General features: G+C 40.5%; 1 protein-coding gene across 3 annotated transcripts in view; it reads left to right on the top strand.

The window, feature by feature from the left end:
- The window catches only part of KCNB2 (potassium voltage-gated channel subfamily B member 2), a 356,221-nt gene extending 336,763 nt beyond the window's left edge, over positions 1-19,458 (top strand). For all 3 annotated transcript variants that reach the window (XM_059723982.1, XM_019498719.2, XM_059723983.1), the window contains exon 3: positions 11,442-19,458. In XM_059723982.1, coding sequence (XP_059579965.1) covers positions 11,442-13,586 — 2,145 coding nt within the window. In that variant the 3' untranslated portion in view covers positions 13,587-19,458. The remainder of the gene's footprint in view (positions 1-11,441) is intronic.
- The last annotated feature ends 351 nt before the right edge of the window (positions 19,459-19,809 follow it).

The following is a 19,809-nucleotide window of genomic DNA, read 5'->3' as shown; positions in this document are numbered from 1 at the left end:
TTCCTGGTTTGCTCCCTACGGGTCTGGGCCAGTGCAGAATACTCCTCCTTTGAGGTGCATCCAGTCTTTCATCCTTTATAGGTCTTTCTTTTTAGACACAGGAGGTCCATAAGTTCCCTGCAGAACCAAGGTGGCTGCAGTGCCCTTTTACTGCCTTTCCTTCAAGACAGGATAGACATTGCTTGTGCTTTCAGGATTGCTCCCTTGAGGAGCAGCTACTCATCCTGAACTCCCCTCCCCTTCAATTCATGGTCCCTTAGAGCCTTACCAACAAGCCTCCTGAGCTTGTCAAAGTCAGCTTTCCTGAAGTCAAAGACTTCTGCATTACTGACTGACTTGCCAGCTTTATGGTGGATAGTGAAGATGATCAGCTCATGGTCACTGTCTCCCAGCTTCCCTTCAATCATTAGGTTGCTGATTACATCATCCCCCATTGCCAGTACCAGGTTGAGCAGCACTTTGCCTCTTGTCAGTCCATAGACTTATTGAATCAGATAGAGCTCATCCACGCACATGAGGAAGCTTTGCAACTGTTAGGATTTGGCCAAGTGCTCTTCCCACGAGATGGCTGGGTAGTTGAAGTCTCCCATGACAACCATGCACCAGGAGCGTGCAGCCTCAGCCAGTTCCTTGGTGAATTTCTGGTGGAGCTCTTGATTCTAATTAGGAGGTCTGTAGTAGACTCCTACCATTGTGTCCCCTGTGCCATGTTCACTGCAGATTTTTACAGTCTCCAGTTGTCCACCTTCGATGCCAATGTCAGCGTGCAGCAATGTGTAGCTTTCCTTGACATAGAAAGCTACACCCCCACCCCTTTTCATAGATTCATAGATGTTAGGGCCGGAAGGGACCTCAATAGATCATCGAGTCCAACCCCCTGCATAGGCAGGAAAGAGTGCTGGGTCTAGATGACCCCAGCTAGATGCCTATCTAACCTCCTCTTGAAGCCCCCCAGGTTAGGGGAGAGCACCACCTCCCTTGGGAGCCTATTCCAGATTTTAGCCACTCTAACTGTGAAGTTCTTCCTAATGTCTAACTAATCTTCCTAATGTCCAGTCTACATGATCTCTCCTGTACAAGGTATAGCTGTCTATACCTGTGGCCCAGTCATAGGTGGAGTCCCACCAGGTATCCATTATCCCTATGAGATCGTAGTCATTCTTGTTTAGGAGGAGGACCAGTTCCTCCTGTTTGTTCCTCAAACTCCTGGCATTGGTGTACAGGCATGTAAGTGTCCCATTGGAGGCCCTAGTCTTCCCTACACATTGTTCTGGGGCTGGGGTAGGGGTGGGTTCCCTTGAGTGCCTTAGCCTGCTGGATTTGCAAAAGTTGCCCAGTGGGCTTGCTGTGACGGTAGTCCCCCTATCCCCCAGCGGGCTTAGTTTCAAGGACACAGGCAGTCCTTGACTTACAACGTTTTGAGTTACAGTGTTTCACACCTACAACATTTATAAATTGACACCCTGTTTCAACTTTATGACGTCAGTTTTGACTTTACAAGGCTTGATCCAATGTGACGCCATGCCAGTGAACCAGTTCACTGAGTCTGTCATCTCCCTGGAGAACATCTGTCCAAACTTCCTTAGACACTTTCTTTAAGAAAGAAGACAAGACTCCAGAAAAACCTGCAGCCAAGACTCCTGAGAAGACTCCAGCCAAGAACCCTTCAAAAAGCCCAACCAAGAGCCTTTCAAAAAGTCCAGCAAAGTCACCTCAAAGAAGTCCTTCCAAATCAATATGATTGCTTTTTACAATAGAAATACATTAATGTAGCTATATTACTCATCTATAATTGATTGAATACAAAATTCTCGGGTATTTTTAGTGAAAATAGGGTATCAGGCCTTGGTTCAGGAACCAATCTCCCATTTATAACATTGTTTCTTACGAGAAAATTGGTTCCAAGTTACAGTGTTTCAACTTCAGACATGGTTTTCAGGAACCAATTGTGTTGTAAGTCAGAGGACTGCCTGTACATATATCTGTCTGCGATGTATATCAGTGTAACTGAATGTGTTCAGATCATGCAGAGATGCATGTATATACACATACTAATTTATGGTAACATCCATCTCGTTCGAGTATATGGAGATATACGCACAAACATACAAATGCAGATATGCACAAATCAGCAAAAGCCATGGACACCCCCCATAGCATTGTGCAAACAGTCATCCCCCCACTACACTGCATGTGTGTGAACAGGTGACCTAAGCTCATCCTCCACACCCTGGCCATGAGCTGCACTTCCCTCCTCTCTTCCCCACTCTGAGTCAGGACCAGAAGTGGATACCAGAGCAGGAAGGGAGAGCCTGTAGTCGCTGGCTGCTGCTGCAGCCAAAGCAATATGGGGAATGGTGACTGAGCATCAGCTGGGTGGGAGCTCCAGCACCGCAAACTTATCACTCACAGGCTACATATGGCCTGCAGGCATCCATGTGGCATCCATGTGGAAAACCCTGCCTAGGTGTATGTGTCAAAGGTGTGGAGTGATCTCTCTTGCATATACTATGATTCAGAAGAATTGATGGGTGCTTACAACTGTACATACACACACACACACTATAAAATATGTAGGTATCTATGCATATATTCTTAAACAGGAAGAATTGGAAGCCCTGGTATAATCACAGAAGCATGATGTAATTGGGTTAAATGAGACTTGGTGACAGAGGGCATTTATACCCATACTTTTTCACCCTGCGCCATGCTGGAGAGCCGCTGCTTCAGAACAGACTTGATTAACTGAGTCTGCTCTGCATGCAAGCTGACGTGCACCATGCTGTGCTGCATGCAGTTGTCTAAGCATCAAAAGGTGCATCAGTGTGCAGAAAATGGTGGCAGTGTGCTTTTGAACTAAAGCACCTCCAATGTGTTTTAGTTCAAAAGCTCATCGTCACCATTTTCTTAGCGCTGACATGCATTTTGCCACTTATACAACTGCAAGAGTCACAGTGCCTGGAGCAGCGGGCTGTGACAGCACAGGGCCAGGGTTTCAATGAAGATCAGCCCACGCAGGATGCGCATCTAGGTGGGAAGCTGCTCCAGGGCTGAGGCCAGGGTTTTACAGCAGTGACAGCGTGATCCAGAGCCAGGACAGAGCCATAATCCACTACCTTCACATCCCTACCTGGGGCATGCAGGCATCAGATCGCAGCTCTGCCCCATCTCCAGCCCCAGCCGCAGAGCAGCTCCCTGCCCAGCCAGCACTGCTTGGGTCAGTCTCCATGTAACCCCTCTCCCTGCTCTGTCACAGCCCCACTACTCCTAATAATTTATTAGCAGTCTAATAAAGGATTATGTAAATACAGCTGAAGTATTCAATTTTTTTTTAACCTCAATCTTTATGAATAAGGTCAGGTGCCAGAGGATGAGCACAATTAGCAGCAAAAAAGAGGAAATATTAAACCCAGAGTAGGACAAGAACAGGTTAGAGATTACTTTGAGGCTGGGTGTTTCCAAGTCAGCAGGACTGAATGAGATTCAGTCTGGAGAGTTCAAGGAGTTGGCTGAGGTAATTGCAGAACCACTGACAATTCTTTCTGAGAACACAAGGATATCAGGTGAGGTCCCAGAGGACTGTGAAAGGGTAAATACAGTGCCCGTCTTTAAAAAATGGAAGAAGGAGGATCTGGGGAATTACAATCCAGCCAGTCTATCCTTAATAACTAGAAACATTATAGATTATGTCATTAAAGAATTTATTTCTAAGTATGTAGAGGATAACAAGGTAACTGGGAAGAGCCAAAAGGATCTGTCAAGAGCACGTCATGTTTCCTTCTACAACAAGGTAGTGGGCTTTGTGGGTGTGGAAAGAGTAGTTGGCTGTGGTATACCCCCACTTTAGCAATGTTTTCAACATAGTCTCCCATGACAGTCTCATGAGGTATTCTTTACATTCCTCACTAATATAAGGAAATGTGGTCTAAATGAATACTGTAAAATGGATGTGAATATGATAAACCTTGGATATATCAAAGTGAATGTGATATACCTTGACTTTAGCAATACAAAAAACTAGAACTCTTGGTTTCAAAATTATACCTTTTATTAGACCAAATGAAAATCGCAAGAAAATTGTCCTTTTCTGCAAGCTTTTGGGGTCAAAGTCCCTTCATCAGGTTCTGGGAAAAGTATAGATGCTACAAGATGGTAAAGAGTCCCCATAGGTAGGAAATAAACTTCATTTTTGCACAGAGGAAGCTGAAGATGAAAGGCTGTCCCTCTGGGTCCATGACTTTGATCCCGAAAGCTTGCAGAAAAAGACAGTTTTCTTGCAATTTTCCAGTTTGTCTAATAAAAGCTATCATTTTGGAACCAAGAGTTCTAGTTTTTTGTGTGTCTTTTTGTTTCAGACCAACACAGCTACCAAGTACACCCTTGACTTTAGCAAGGCATTTGACAATGTCTCCCATGACATTTTCATTTGTAAACTACAGTTTTGGTGAAAGTGCTGTAAGGTGGTTGGATTGGATCATTGATTGGATCATTGTGGTCAACAAGTAGTCATCAATGATTCAATGTCTAGTTGGAAGGAGGTATTGAGTGGGGTTCTCTGGGGAATCTGTCATGGGTCCAATACCATTTCATATTTTCATTAATGATTTGGAGAATGCAACTGAGTGCACACTGGCAAATTTGGAGGTGACACCAAGTAAGGTGAAGTTGCAAACATTCTGAAAAATTGGATTAGGATTACTGAAGAAATAATCCAAAATTAAATTCAATAATTACAAATGCAAAGTCCTGAACCTAGGACAGAGCAATTAAACGCACAAATACAAATTGGAGAACAACTGACTAGGCTTTGGTACTTCAGAAAAGGACTTGGAAATTATAGTAGATCACAAACTGAACATGAGTCAAAAGTGTGCTATTGTTGCAAAAAAGTCAATAGCACAATGGGTTTTAGTAACAGGATTACCTACACGTCAAGGGAAGTTTTTCTTTCACTTTACTTAGCACTAGTCACCTGGAGTAATGTGTCCAGTTTTGTGATCACACTTCAAGAAAGACATAAACTAATAGGAAAGGGTCTATCAGAGAGTAACAAAAATGATTAGAGGTCTGAGAAATATGATTTACCAAAAAAGGTTGGAAGAACTGGGTTTATTTAGCCTAAAGAAGAGAAGACTTGAGACAGGATTTAACAACAGTCTTCAAGTACCTGAAGAGTTATAAGGTGGATGGCAATAGACCTATTCTATGAGATTGCTGGGGACAGGATAAGAAGTAACAAAATTGCAAGAAGCAAAATTTAGTTGTATATTAGAAATAGTAACTAGGAGGTGGTTAAGTACTAAAACAAATTATCCAAAGAGGTTGTGCAATCTTCATCACTTGAAGTTTTTAAGAGCAGGCTAGACCAACCTGATGGTTTGGCTGGGATGGTTTAGTCATGATGATCCTGCTTTGAGCAGGGAGTTGAGCTAGATGATTGAAGGTCCCATCCACACATTTTTTAACATTCTATTATTCTTATACATGCACAAGTACACACACACATAGTGATTTAAAGATATCTAAGAGTTATGTTTAGATGTATATCCATTTTTGTACCTATCTCCATACATAGATCTTATACATATATCAAACATAATAAACTAAGATACATAGTCACATGTCCCATTGAATTATTCATTGACACTACATTAAGTCCAAATAAAAAATTGACTGTAAGAGAATATTTTCTCCTGCTTTAATTCTGATCCACAAGAAATTTCTTTGTTCTTTTTCCTACATTCCTATATTACAGCCAAACTGTTTCTGTTACCTTGAGTAATTCTAACAAGAAAATTATATACAAGAATAACCATATTTTCTTGTATACAGCATGCCCTAGAGTAGGATACATACCTTGACTCCATCTTAATATAGACATGCTAGTATCTTACTTTTCCTGTGAAGTAGTCCAAAACACTTGTCTTTGTAATATATGCTAAAGAAAGAAGCCACCAGTATCTTAAACTAAAATGTAAAAGAGATTTCTTATTATTAAAATTATGCAAGTTTAAATCATTTGCCTGGAAATATGGAGTAGTTCACTTTTTAGAAGAATAAGATGTATGATACACATGCTTTTTTGTTATACTTGTTTCTCTATTCCAAGGTACATGTCCATTTAATATTTAACAGGTGAACTGATCAGTAGGAAGATTACTTGATTTCCAAATTAATCATAAAATTCAGGTTAGGCATTTGGCAATACAGCCCAGATTTGTTTCAGATATTTCCCTCGGTCAGTCTAAATTCTATGCAGCCACTCCAGCACTAAACAAAACAAGACAAACAGGCCTAGGAGAGGTGAAATGTAAGCTTAGCTACACAGTTAGCTACAAGGGAGCTTCAATGTGGATCTGAACCGCTAACATATTTTCTGAAACAGCTCTCATTTCCTTCATGTCGCTTGCTACCCCTCAGGGTCAGTTCACACTTAAAAGTTTCACCAGTAAAAGTATAGTAGTCAGAGGTTTGATTTTTTTTCCTTCTCTGAACAGCATGGCTACACTAGCAGAAGCAGTAGAATAGACAGAGCTATACTACAAAAAAGCCCCTTGGCCAGTATTTGCAAATTCATTCAGGCAAATAATCTGTATACTGACAAAAAGTGTTTTAATAGTGTAAGCAACAGCAAGAAGATTTGCCAGTGCAGTTCTACCAGTTAACCCTTTTATGACCCACTGGTCTTTTTCTCCATCTTCATAGAGTTGCTACTATACTTACTTGTGCTCCCTTGCCAGCCATTGCTTAATGACTTGGTAAATCTAATCAACTGCAATAATTAAAATATACTGTGTGGAATGACATGCACCTTTAATTACAGTGTAAAGTCCCAGTGAAATGAAAAATCGAGACTCTTACAGTACAAGGAACCAAAACCATTTCCTTCTTACTAAAAATCACCAATAATACAAACAGGTATATACCCAACAACTGTAGTTCTACAGAATTTCAAGTCTATTATTACATGTACATTTCTAACTTTTTTTGAGACATTTGGTGAGTTCTGGATTTGCATGTTACCAGCAATTGACTCCAGAAATGAATATGCTGAAGCAACAGTTGCTATCACCTGGATAACACTGTCCATGCTGCACAGGAAGGTTGCGTATTCAAGTTCTGTGAAAGAATTTGCTTCATGTGTAATGCTTAGGCTGTCTGAGAGGGAAATGCTATGTTCACCTTTCCCCAGATGTGATCCCGAAAGCTTGCAGAAAAGGACAATTTTCTTGCCATTTTCCAGTTGGTCTAATAAAAGGTATCATTTTGGAACCAAGAGTTCTAATTTTTTGTTTGTCTTTTTGTCTCAGACCAACACGGCTACCAAGTACACCCCTGAAATTATGGTAATATAGTATTAAATATTTTATAGTTACTTCATAGTTATTCCAGGACTTTGAGATGTGCAGAACCACATATCATATCTACTAAAATACAAGATGAGGTTCCCCCCCCCCCAATTGGCGTGGGGGAAAAGCCTCATCTTGCAATCACATACAAGGAAATCTCACTAAATACATTGTCTGTCGCTAAATTGCAGCCAAACGCACCATGTGCTCAGCAATGGAAACCAACTCTGAAATTGATTAAATGCTGACAGCACTGAGCATGACTATAAAACACATTGGCAGCATTGGGACGTGCTAATGGGAACCTACCACAAAACTAGGTTAGCATAGCCCATCTGAACAAGACGTGTGGTAGTGCCTATTAAGCACAGTCCCCTCACTGTCAACTCTTTTTTTCAAGTCATGGTGAGCCACAACAGTTCATCCAGAATCCCTCTGTCAGACCCTCTCTCACCCTGGTGCATATGATTACTGTGACCTTGCCCTGCACCTCATCGCCAGTTCCAGTCACCCAGTTCCAGTCATGAGTAGGGGCTAATTAACACATGGATCCTTTGTGGTGGTTATCTGGAGTACACACATTCTGAGCACTGCTGAGCTGTGGGGTCACCATGGCTTGAAATGCTGTTGACTCTGGGTGGGACCAGCCCAATGAACTATGTGGTAAATCATGAGCCTTTGGCTTTGGACTTGGCTAAGATCAAGGGAGACAAGGAGCATCTGAACCTGAGGCCAATATGCAAGCCCCAGGCTTGGAGGATGCCTTTCTGGATTTGGGGAGTATCCAAAGCCTGAGACCAATAGATCTGGGAGGGAGGATACTTGTCTGGTGGTAGAACCATGGAGACTTGACGACTGAGCTCTGCTGAGTCAAATTTTGGAACTTGAGTATTGGCCTTTGCCCAATTGTATCTGGAACTGATTTGGCCCTTAAAACAAAATATATTAAAAAAAAAAAGGTTGTACTACACACAAATAGGTGCCAAAGTGCTGCTCAAAAATGTGTTCATCAAATATCTGTGCTAAAATTTGCAGCAGTTTCAAAAAAAGGTAATATATCAATTCTGGATAAACTAAGTGTATAGATAATATATGCAAATTGTTACAGCCATCTTTAATTTTAAGATATTGTTTTCAGGTTGCTACTTACTTCCATGTGCTCAGGGAGAGCAGGGTCTGACAGTAAGGATGGGGGAAGAGGCTGCCAGGGGAAAAAGCTGGGGGATGCAGAGAGCAAAGGGCTACCTGACCCTCCTTCCCTTCCAGATTTATTTTCCCTGCTGTAGCAATTGGATGGGGACACATTCAAGGCAGACCTCTAATAATTAGATTCTATACTTGGAACATTATAACAAATTTATACATTTCCCATATATAGAATCTAATTTTGGGGGGTCATCTTGTAATCAGGGTCATCTTCTATTTGGGTAAATATGGCACTTTTCTAAGCTACAAACCTTTTTCCAGTAAGAGTGATATTGTAACATAGCAGATGGGAATATTTCAGAATTTAGAGGGTAGAGCCATACTGTAATGTGATTGCTTGGGAAACCATTACTTTGGTCCTGTGCTAGCTACAGACTATAATTGCTTCCAGCCTGCAATCCCGGGTTTATGCGAAGGTACCTAGCTCTGTAGTGTGATCCTTTGCATGTTCTCTTACTATCCTGGTAAGCTGCTCACTAATTTTGGCTTCTGCTCCTAGAGGGGATAGTGGTATGACTGCCTGTTGAGAGCAGGACTCTAGCAACATCCCAAAGAAATCTGCAGCAATGCCAAGAGCCCAGGTCCACCAGGGTACAGTTTCTTCACTCCTTCTGCTTAGACTGTAGGTAGGAAGAAAGACAGCTGGTTCAGGGTTCACACAGTGCAAATAGGTGGACCAGTTGTCCTAATAAAACAGCTACCACCAGAAGGAAGAGGTTTGATGGGGGCACTCAGAGGAAATACTACCCTGTTCAGGTTATTCCAAGGCATGATAAAGTGAGTCCTACAAGGCTCAGTCCTTGGACCAGTGCTGTTCTATGTCTTCATCAGTGGCTTGGATGAGGGCATGGAAAGCACTCTGTCCAAATTCTCAGATGATGCCAAATTATAGGGTAAAGTTAACACACTAGAGGGTAGGGAACGAATCCAGGCAGTTTTGGACAGGTTAAAAAGTGGGCAGAGCACAAAAGGATGCAGTTCAACAAGGACAAATGCAAGGTGCTGCACCTAGGGAGAAGGAATCACCACCACGCTTACAGGGTGGGAGAAGACCTTCTCAGCAGCACAGCGGTGGAAAGGGATCTCGGAGTCATTGCTGACCCCAATATAAACATGAGTCATCAATGCGACGAAGCAATCAATAAAGGTAACCGCACTTTATCGTGCATTAGCAGGTGCATGACAAACATGTCCAGGGAGGTGATACTACCCCTCCATGTGGAATTGGTCAAGCCACAGTTGGAGTTCTGCATCCAATTTTGGGCACCACACTTCAAGCAGAATGTGGACAACCTCAAGAAGATTCAAAGGTGGGCCACTCATATGGTTAGGGGCCTGCAGGCAAAACCCTACGAGGAGAGATTGAGGGCCCTGGATCTCTTCAGCCTCCACAAGAGAAGGCTGAGAGGTGATCTTGTGGCCTCCTACAAATTCATCCCCCTGCTTTGCCTTCTTTTGTTTGTGGTTTTAGGGCTGATCCTGTTTTATGGTACAACAGGCCCATCTCTGGAAAAGATTAATGTGCTTCTCAAAGCAGAAATTCGACCCAGACTTCCAGGCTTCCAGCCTTCCACCTCTATTATCTCTATTGTGGTCATGCTCTGAGCATATTTGTTATTGCACTGCCCATCACTTTGTATATTAGAGTGCTTTTTTGTGCCTTAGTGTTTTTGGAAGAATACCAAACATCACAGGATGGTTTTAATTGAGGCATTTCTGGGAAATGAGTGCAAATCGGGGTTTTTTTTGTTTTTTTGTTTTTTGTCTGAGCCTAAATAGAACTTTAAAGCAGAAAACAATTCGCTTAGTACTTCCAGTGGAAGCCTGGAGTTACTTAAGAGTTTTTAAATGCTTTTTTTATTTCTTTTTCAAATAAAGCATATTCTATAAATATGTTTCTTACAACTGCAAACATTTTACAAATGATTTCAAGGCTGCCCATATTTCTCTAAGTTACAAATAATTGACCTAAGTGCTAAAAATGTTAAATTCTATAATATGTTTAGTTCTTTTCTCATAATACTAGTTATCTGAAGGAAGAAGACCAGAAATTTCTGGGAAAATTAAATATTACTAGGCACTGAGATGGCCTACTTCTCATTAAAAGGCGCAGTGTTTCTTAAAATATATCTCCTCAGACTGAAGCTAGGGCATTATGTGCAGAGGGCAACGATTTCTGGAATTTTTCTTTTACAATGATCAGTGAGAATCTGAATTTCTTCTTCATGATGCTTTGTGTAATGTCCAGATTTACAACCAAGGTTTTGCCTAATTCACAGCCATTTCCTCATTTCATAAGTGCCTCAAACTTTCATGGATGTCACAAAGATTCAAGAACAGACTGCCAGAACACTGCCTTTTCTTTCCTCTTTTGGGCATCTCTGAGTTCTAAATATATGTTTGATTTCATATGCAGTAAAATGCCAGAAGTGATTTGTATGCTATGAATTATTAAGTTAAATAAACTGAATGATTAATTACACTATAAAGTTTCAAATAATTAGTATAATGTTGATTTTTTTAAATCCACATTTATATTATTTGTGTTATATATTCTGACATTTTCTATTCTTTACCAGTGAATTTATAGTAATACTGATTTTTTTTTTATGGTATATCAGCTGATTCTTTTAATTTTAAAATTGTAGGTCAAACTGTGCTCATTGACAGAAATAGTCCCACTGGAATCAGTCTAACATGAAGGACTCTGAATAAATTTAGAGTTAGAACTGGTCTACTTTGTAAAAATCAATTTTTAAGGGGAAAAAATGGAAATAGATTCATTTTATTTAGAACACGACAGATTTTATGTTTTAAAAAATTCCATTTACAGATACACTTGTTTAAGCACTCATTTAACCAGAATTTGTGTATTTTGTTTTGCAGATCTTGGCCATTGTATCCATTCTATTCATCGTACTGTCAACCATTGCTTTGTCTCTCAACACACTACCTGAGCTTCAAGAAATAGATGAATTCGGACAGCCAAATGACAATCCCCAGCTAGCACATGTCGAAGCTGTGTGTATTGCTTGGTTTACTATGGAGTACCTATTGCGCTTCCTGTCCTCACCAAATAAGTGGAAGTTCTTCAAAGGTCCATTAAATGTCATTGATTTGCTGGCCATTTTGCCATATTATGTCACCATTTTCCTCACAGAGTCCAACAAAAGTGTGCTGCAGTTCCAAAACGTCAGACGTGTGGTTCAGATATTTCGCATTATGAGGATACTAAGGATCCTTAAACTTGCCCGACATTCAACAGGCCTTCAGTCTTTAGGTTTCACTCTTAGGCGGAGTTACAATGAATTGGGTTTGTTGATATTATTTTTAGCAATGGGAATAATGATATTTTCCAGTCTTGTATTTTTTGCTGAAAAGGATGAAGATGCTACAAAGTTTACCAGTATCCCTGCATCATTTTGGTGGGCTACGATCACTATGACCACCGTAGGATATGGTGACATTTATCCTAAGACTTTACTAGGGAAAATAGTTGGAGGATTGTGCTGTATCGCTGGAGTGCTGGTAATAGCCCTGCCCATACCAATCATCGTGAATAATTTCTCTGAGTTTTACAAAGAGCAAAAACGGCAGGAGAAAGCAATTAAAAGAAGAGAAGCACTTGAGCGAGCAAAAAGAAATGGAAGCATTGTCTCCATGAACCTGAAAGATGCCTTCGCTCGCAGCATGGAACTGATTGATGTAGCAGTAGAACCAGGGAAGCTGGGAGAACCAGCCAATACAAAGGAAGCACAGGATGACAACCACCTATCCCCTAGCCGGTGGAAGTGGGCCAGAAGGACGATATCTGAAACAAGTTCAAACAAGTCTTTTGAAAACAAATACCAGGAAGTTAGTCAACAAGACTCCCACGAGCAGTTAAACAATGCTGCAGCTTCTTCCAGCCCACAGCATCTGAGTGCTCAGAAACTGGAAATGTTATATAATGAAATTACTAAAACTCATTCTCAGCCTAATCTTAATGCTGGGTACCTAGATCAGCCAGAAAAACTACCTGCGTATGAAGAAGAAATAGAAATGGGAGAGGTTACCGGGCAGACAGATCAGTTACCAGCTGGACATACAGATATAATACCAGACATGAGAAGCACATCTAGTATTGATAGTTTTGCCAGTTGTGCAACTGACTTCACAGAAACAGAAAGATCTCCCCTCCCCATGTTCCCTGGCTCCCACGTGCAAATGAGATTCCCAACTGACTCTGCTAACGCAGAAGACAGCCAAAGAACAAAGAGTTCCCCATTTATATCACTCACAAAGGATATCACTTTTGACTATAATCCAATAGACAGTGCTGTAAACAACAATGTCAGTGGTTCCCAAACTGTCCTGCATGGTCATCTGCATTTTGACAGTACCATGGACAGCCCAAAAAGTTCTCTAAAAGGTAGCCATCCATTAAAATCTAGATCCCTTAAAGTTAATTTTAAGGACAACAGAAGCAGTGCTCCACAAACTCCACCGAGCACTGCTAGGCCATTGCCAGTAACAGCAACAGCAGACTTTACACCGTCTACCCCACAGCATATCAGCACCATCCTTTTAGAAGAGAATTCACCTCAAGGCGAAAGACCCATGCTCGGTGCTGATGCATCACTGCTTTGCCAGGGACTTCCTAAAAGATCCTCCCCTCTATTTCCCAAACAAAAGCTTTTCACCTTCCCTTCAAAAGAGAGGAGGAGCTTCACTGAAATAGACACCGGAGAAGATGAAGACTTTTTGGAATTACATGGTGTAAAACATGAAAAGCAGCAGGACATCAAGACAAATTGCTTGGGAGATAAACACAACGATGGCAAACATTTAACAGATGAACCAAGAATCAGCACTTCATCACCAAAAATCATTAGTCACAACTGTACTCAAGACATTTACCATACTGGGGGTGAAGGAAAGAAGGACAGTCAGCAAGAAGGTTACAAACTGGAAAATCATTTATTTGCCCCAGAAATTCATTCAAACCCAGGAGAAACTGGTTACTGTCCCACACGCGAAACCAGCATGTGACTAGTTACAAAAGCAATAAAAAAACTGTTCTTAAAACAGTTAGTAATGCCTGTGAGCTAAAACAAGAAAAGCCTAAAAAAGTGCATAAAATGTTATTTTTGCATGGCATGAAGAGTTGTTTAGTTTAAGTACTGTTTAAAGAGTTCAAGACTGCTTTTTTGTAACAAATTCAAAAAAAAGGAAAAAATGACTCAAGAACCGTGAATAAAATAAAGAAAGCTCCATTAGGAGCCAGTGTTCTGCAACGTCTGACATTTTTGATCCTTTCACTTATGATTATAGACAAATTTTAAACCCTTTGAACTTTTTTTGGTTTTTTTGGTTACATTGAATTTTAGAATTTGCACATGAAAGGATTAAATGTCAATGCATGCATTCATAATGATGTGAAACAAGGTGCTTTGAGCTTGCAAAATGCATATAGTTGTAAATAGTTTGGGGTCGGGGGGGAAAGCTACTATTAACAAGGAACTATGGAAAACAAGTTTCCTGGGACACAGGTACTTCCTTCACAGAACACTGTCTGGAGGTTTTGTATAGACTTATGTTGCAAAATTGCAACTTCTACTTAAAGCATCTCACATATCTTGCTTTCTGTTAAAAAGCTCATGAGTATATCTGTTGTTTAAGGAAGGACAGTATTTTTAGTTTATCTATGCTGTAAATCATAGTATTTTTTTATTTGCCTAACCTTCATCATTGCATTTGTAATTTAAATGACAATTCTCTGAGAAAAAGCAGATTTAATGACCAGAACTTGTAGCATTTGATATTTTATATAAAGATTGCCAAAATTTCATAACTTAAGACATCACCCATCATTAAATGAAAATGCAAAACAAAAAATATTTATATGGCAATAAATAGTGCCAAATAATCAACTGGAGAGAAATTTTATATAGTCAAAAAATTCTATTGTTCTTAATATATTTCCTTTAAATTCTTACTTTGTTCCCATCCTTTCTCTTTCAATTGGCTGATATTTGGTTCTGACAACCTACTGAAGGTCCTGTTATGGTATATTTTTCCCTTTAGCCTTTAATCTTCTTTTCTTTATACATAGTATCTATTTTTCTTCTGGAGGGCAGCTGAGCAGCTGTCTCAAGGGCTGAGGCCATTGGCACTCCGTAGCTCAACCAAAAACATTTAATTATAGGAAAGCGTCAGTCATTCCATTCTCCCATGCCAAAGCATCTTGTTTTTATGGTATTCCAAGGCCTTTGCTCACTATTGTGAGATCATCATCAGACCATCAAACTACTGAATGAAGAAAGTTATTCATTTTTCCTGGGCACCAATATATATAGTCTGTTATAAGACACCCTGTCAATTTTTTCAATGACTTGAATAACATAGATCAATGTTTCAGTTCATAAATCCCTAGAGTAATTCTGATGAAAAAGCAGATTCACAATATACATCAACTTTGTAATATTCTTTCCTTTCGAGACATATATATATGTCAAAAGGAGAGCATATTTCAAAGCTTACATATGTAAATATATCTGTATATTCACTTTTATCGTTCCCTCTGATTTCTGCTGAAATATCCTGATTCTCAATTAAATCGGTTTTACAACAGGCTGGCCAGATCCTTGCCTGAGAGGAAGAATTGTTCAGTAGTCAAGGGGTTTACCTAATATCTAAAAAAAACACAGAACTTTACATCCTTACTCTGCAAATCGCAGCCCCTCTGTCCTCAGTTCCCATTAGCCGAACAGGGAAAACAATCTTCATGGGTGATTGGAAGAATAAGTACATTTGAGTTGGTCAGGCTCTAGGGCCGTATGGTAATGAAAGCTTTAGAACTGTTTTAGATAGAGTTGGCATAGAATAAAACAGCTCTACTAATTGCAGTGGAGGTAGGCCAGTTTATACAAGGTGAAGATCTTGCCTTGTAATTCCATTCATTTAAATGAAATTGCCCCTGACTTAAATGAATAGAAAATCAGGCCCCTGATGTATTTATGATAGAAGATCAGACAGTTTGGTTACAAGGGTGCCTTTTGCAAAAACACATGAGACTCATCCTGCACACCTTACTGCAGTCTTATTCATATAAGGGCTGCATGATAGACTTAATGTGTACTCAAGTCACTGGACCAAATTAAAGCACAGTGTAGTTTCTTGGTTTAAAAAACTAAGTAAATCGATGATTCTCTATCAGGATACCATGGAGGGTGTTGCTGGGTGAGAGGAGGTAAGTGAAATAAGTGCAGCCTTCAATGAGAAGATAAGTGCAGGCTTTTCACTTCCAGCTGCTCCTCCTCCCACCCACTCGCTATTCCTCCCCTTCTTCAAGTAGGTAAGCACTGTAACAAATAAATTTGTTTTTTATATGGGGTGCTATTCAGTTCACAAAAGTTCAAGGGGGGGGGAGGGGTGTCATAAGATTACAAAACTTGAGAGCCACTGAATTAAATGTCTGTCTCCTAAAGAATTTTTTCCTGACCAAGTTTCTTTTGTGGTTTGAAACCTAGAAGTACGATGTCATTTCTTCAAAGCAGTGTCTGGTCATTAATTTGCAAAATAAAAAAGCATTTTTGTCCATAGTTGCAGTCGAGGTAATTCTATTGCTACATAGGAGTTTTTCTATGTCTATGGCACTCTGCTTAACTTCATGTATCTCAGCTCCAAAACTTAGCTCCTGAGTGGTTTGTAGTCATTAATTTTCTATCTTTATTTTTAGTGCTTTTGGGTAGAGATTTTTGGTGACTCAGGCTAAATACCAGTCAATTTTAATATGCCTGAAGTATTCATCTCTGTTTTCTATGTACAGCTTTATGAAACTGCCCTGCTCCTGTTTTCCTCTGTTCCAGGCAACTAAATAAAGACCAGATTAAATTCAATTAGGACCTGGTCCCATAATCTGGACACAGAGAAAACTCCTATTGAAAATAATGACCCTAAGGCCTTGCTCCTGCAATGTGCTCCATTTACACGCCTCTTCCACCTGCTAAAGTCCCCCTGAAGTCAGTAGCTCTCTGTAGAAGGGCAGGAATCTGATCAAGGGTAGTTCATTTTAGGACTGGAACTTTAAATGTACCCTATGCCAAATCAGTTCTCTCTCGAGACCTGAATTGCCCCCAGTCAAATCACTGGAAATCCAGGGGGGGGTAGAATCAAGTCCTCAATTCTTGTGTTGACAGATTCCCAGAGAAACTAATGGGAGTTTGTCCAAATAAGAAGTGAATAAAACTTGAGTAAGGACTTCAACATTTGGCCTCCAGAAAAGTCAATGGGAGCTTTGACTGAGTAAAGATTGCAAAATCAGGCCCTTACTGACTGCTGTTTGAAACACTTTTAGAAAAACAAAGATCCTTGGAATCAGGAAAACCAAATGAAATTCTCCATATTAAAAGTCAAAACAATTTAGAAATCTTGAGGTCAGGAGGATCAGACTTTAGAAATCTCTTATTGTAAGAATCTGTTTCACTTGATTTCATGTAGTTTTGACCACCCTGACTAATATTTCCAGGAAATCAGTTTGGATAGATGGCATTTCTAGTCTCAACAAACAAAGGACTCAGTCCTGAATCCTTAACTAAAGCAAAGCTTCAAGTATTTATCTGGGTAAGGACTGTAGGGCTGAGCCTATCATTTGCTGCAACAGGATATATCAGAAGGGTAGCCTTGGATATTTTAATTTAGGAAAAAAATCAATCTGCATTAAAATTATGTAAAATCAAGGCCCCAAAGCCATTTCAGACTCAGTCCTGCTCTCATTCACTGTCCATTTCTACATGAAGAGACCTTTTAGAGTTTGGGGGCCAAACTCCAACAGTAGTGTAAATCCAGAGGAACTTTACTTATCTGGAATTATACCAGTTTTACTCCCCCCATATAAAAGAGGCTGGACTCTGGCTCTTAGCATTACTGGAAAATTAAGTTAACTTATGAAGAGGATATTGAAGTTGGCCTAATAAAGATAGCATAGTTCAGCCCTAATGGGATACATGTCTGTTTTTATCAATATGTAATTTTTGCTGTGTTGGAAATGAAGTAGTTTAATACATGTCGTATTTTATCGCATACAACATGCATGTTTTTTCCCAAAGAAACAGCTGCTGGAAATTGGAGTGCACATTATATGTGAGAAAAGTGGCAAGAGCAGGTTCTGCTGCTTATGGGTGAAATTAAAAGTAATATCTGCATTGATGGTCCACAGGGAGCAGAACAGTGAGCAGACTCAGCTGCCTAGCTGCTGCTACTCAGTTACTTACTACAAGTAAAGATTTTGTTTCTTCATCCTGACTTTTAAGATAAACTGTGTATTATATTCTGGGGCATGTTTTATGTGAGAAAATATGGCATTTTAAAATTAAAAATAGCAGAAAGATGCTCTCCTTTCAAAATAGCCACCAAAGGCCCAGCAAGAAGTGTTAATGCAGCAAAGAAGAAGAAAAGCCAAGAAGCTGTAAGTAAACAAGGCACAATTTAAAGTAATATATGCACGCGTTTATATACATACAGAATGAAGAAAATACTGGGTGCATCTACACAGGCAATTAATGCTAAACAATACATTCTGGAACAGTTTGAGCCAAAGTAAAGTGCTCCTGGGCTCAGCATCTACATATGCTCCTAGGGCAGCAGTGATTTGAGCTGGGGCAGAGCAGGCTTCTAGCTGGTGGGCCATTAATTCACAAAATCACAAAGCATTTTTCACCATAGTTGCAGTACAGATAATTCCATTGCTACATAGGATTTTTTCTACCTCTATGGCAGTATGTTTAACTTTTATGTCTCACAGTTCGAAGGGCAATTTTCACCAGCAGTCACCATCTACAGGTGCATTTCAGTGCAGTAAATTACCCCGCTTTAAGACAGTACTGTCCCCAACAGTACTATCTTACAGCAGAGTTAATTAGTTTACTGCACCCTAATACCAGTGCACATGTAGACAGTGACATTTTACTGCCTAGCTAATTAGTCTACTTTGCAATAAAGCTCACATGTAGATGCACCCACTAATATGAATTCAGCATTAAAACTCATCTTCCAACCCTAACTCACCTACTTTGTTTGTACAGCAGTTCTTTTGATTCTCTACCAAGAGTCTCAGAGATGCTGAAACCAACCTAAACTGTCTATCTGAGTCTTTAGACTGTACCCATCACTATAGTATCTGGATACCTTTCTAAAAATAAATATACCATATAGCATAATAGAATCACAGATTTGGCAGGGACATGGAGGGTCATTATGCCAACTCTTTGCAGAGATGCAACATTCACTTGCTAAACCAGGGGTGGCCAACCTGCAGCATGCATGCCACAGATGGCACATGTGGCATGCAGCAGACCAGAGAAGGGACAAGCAGCACAGTGGCAGGTAGGGCAGGGAGTGGAAAACAGATTAGGAGATTGAGCAGGGACCACAGGCAGGAAGCAAAGAAGCATATCATGCAGGGAGTACAGGGCAAAGAGCAGAAAGCAGAGTAGTCAATTTGGCAGATGAAGGGGATCATAGGAGCATTCAAGGAGGGTATTTGGCTGATTTGTGGCACACCTACCAGAAAGATTGGCCCTGTTAGTCTAAACCAGGGGTAGGCAACGTTTTTTGGCTGGAGTGCCAAAAAAACCACAATGTCTACCTTGGAAGGTGCCGGAGTGCAGACATGCCGGAGCCTGGAGCAGCTGTTTGCAGCCTCCCGGCTGCAGCTGACCCACAGAGCCCAGTCTGCTTACAGCAGGGCTTGCAGCCTCCCAGCCACCTGCTGGGAGCAGCCTAGGCTCCATGGCTGGCAGCAGCTGCTTAGAGCCTGGGCTGGCTGTGGTGTGCCAAGCAAAATGGCTTTGCATGTCATGCTCGGCACATGTGCTGGGGATTGCTGAACTCTGGTCTAAACCATCCCAGTTTTGGGGGGTTGTTGTTATTGGGTTGTTTTTTTTTTGGGGGGGGGGGGGGGGTAAGGAAATTAGGTCTAAACCATCCTGTAATTGCCCAGCCTTTTCCTGTAAACTTCCATTGCAAAAAGTTCCAGGACTTCTCTAGCCAGCTTGTTGCTGTGTCTTACTGTTCCTACAGTGAGCAGGTTTTTCCTAAAATGTGACCTCTGGGAAAACAGAACCATCTTTTTTATGTCAATATTTCCAGTACTTGAAACTGCTATTATATTCCTCCCCTTAATCTCCTTTTCTCTAAAATAAGGATGTTGAATTCCTTCATACTTTTTACATGCAGCTTGTATTCCAACTCCTTAATCACTTGCATTGCTCCA

Source organism: Alligator mississippiensis, chromosome 3 (assembly GCF_030867095.1).
Source record: "Alligator mississippiensis isolate rAllMis1 chromosome 3, rAllMis1, whole genome shotgun sequence".
NCBI lineage: Eukaryota > Metazoa > Chordata > Crocodylia > Alligatoridae > Alligator > Alligator mississippiensis.
This window is presented reverse-complemented; position numbering and strand designations above follow the sequence as displayed.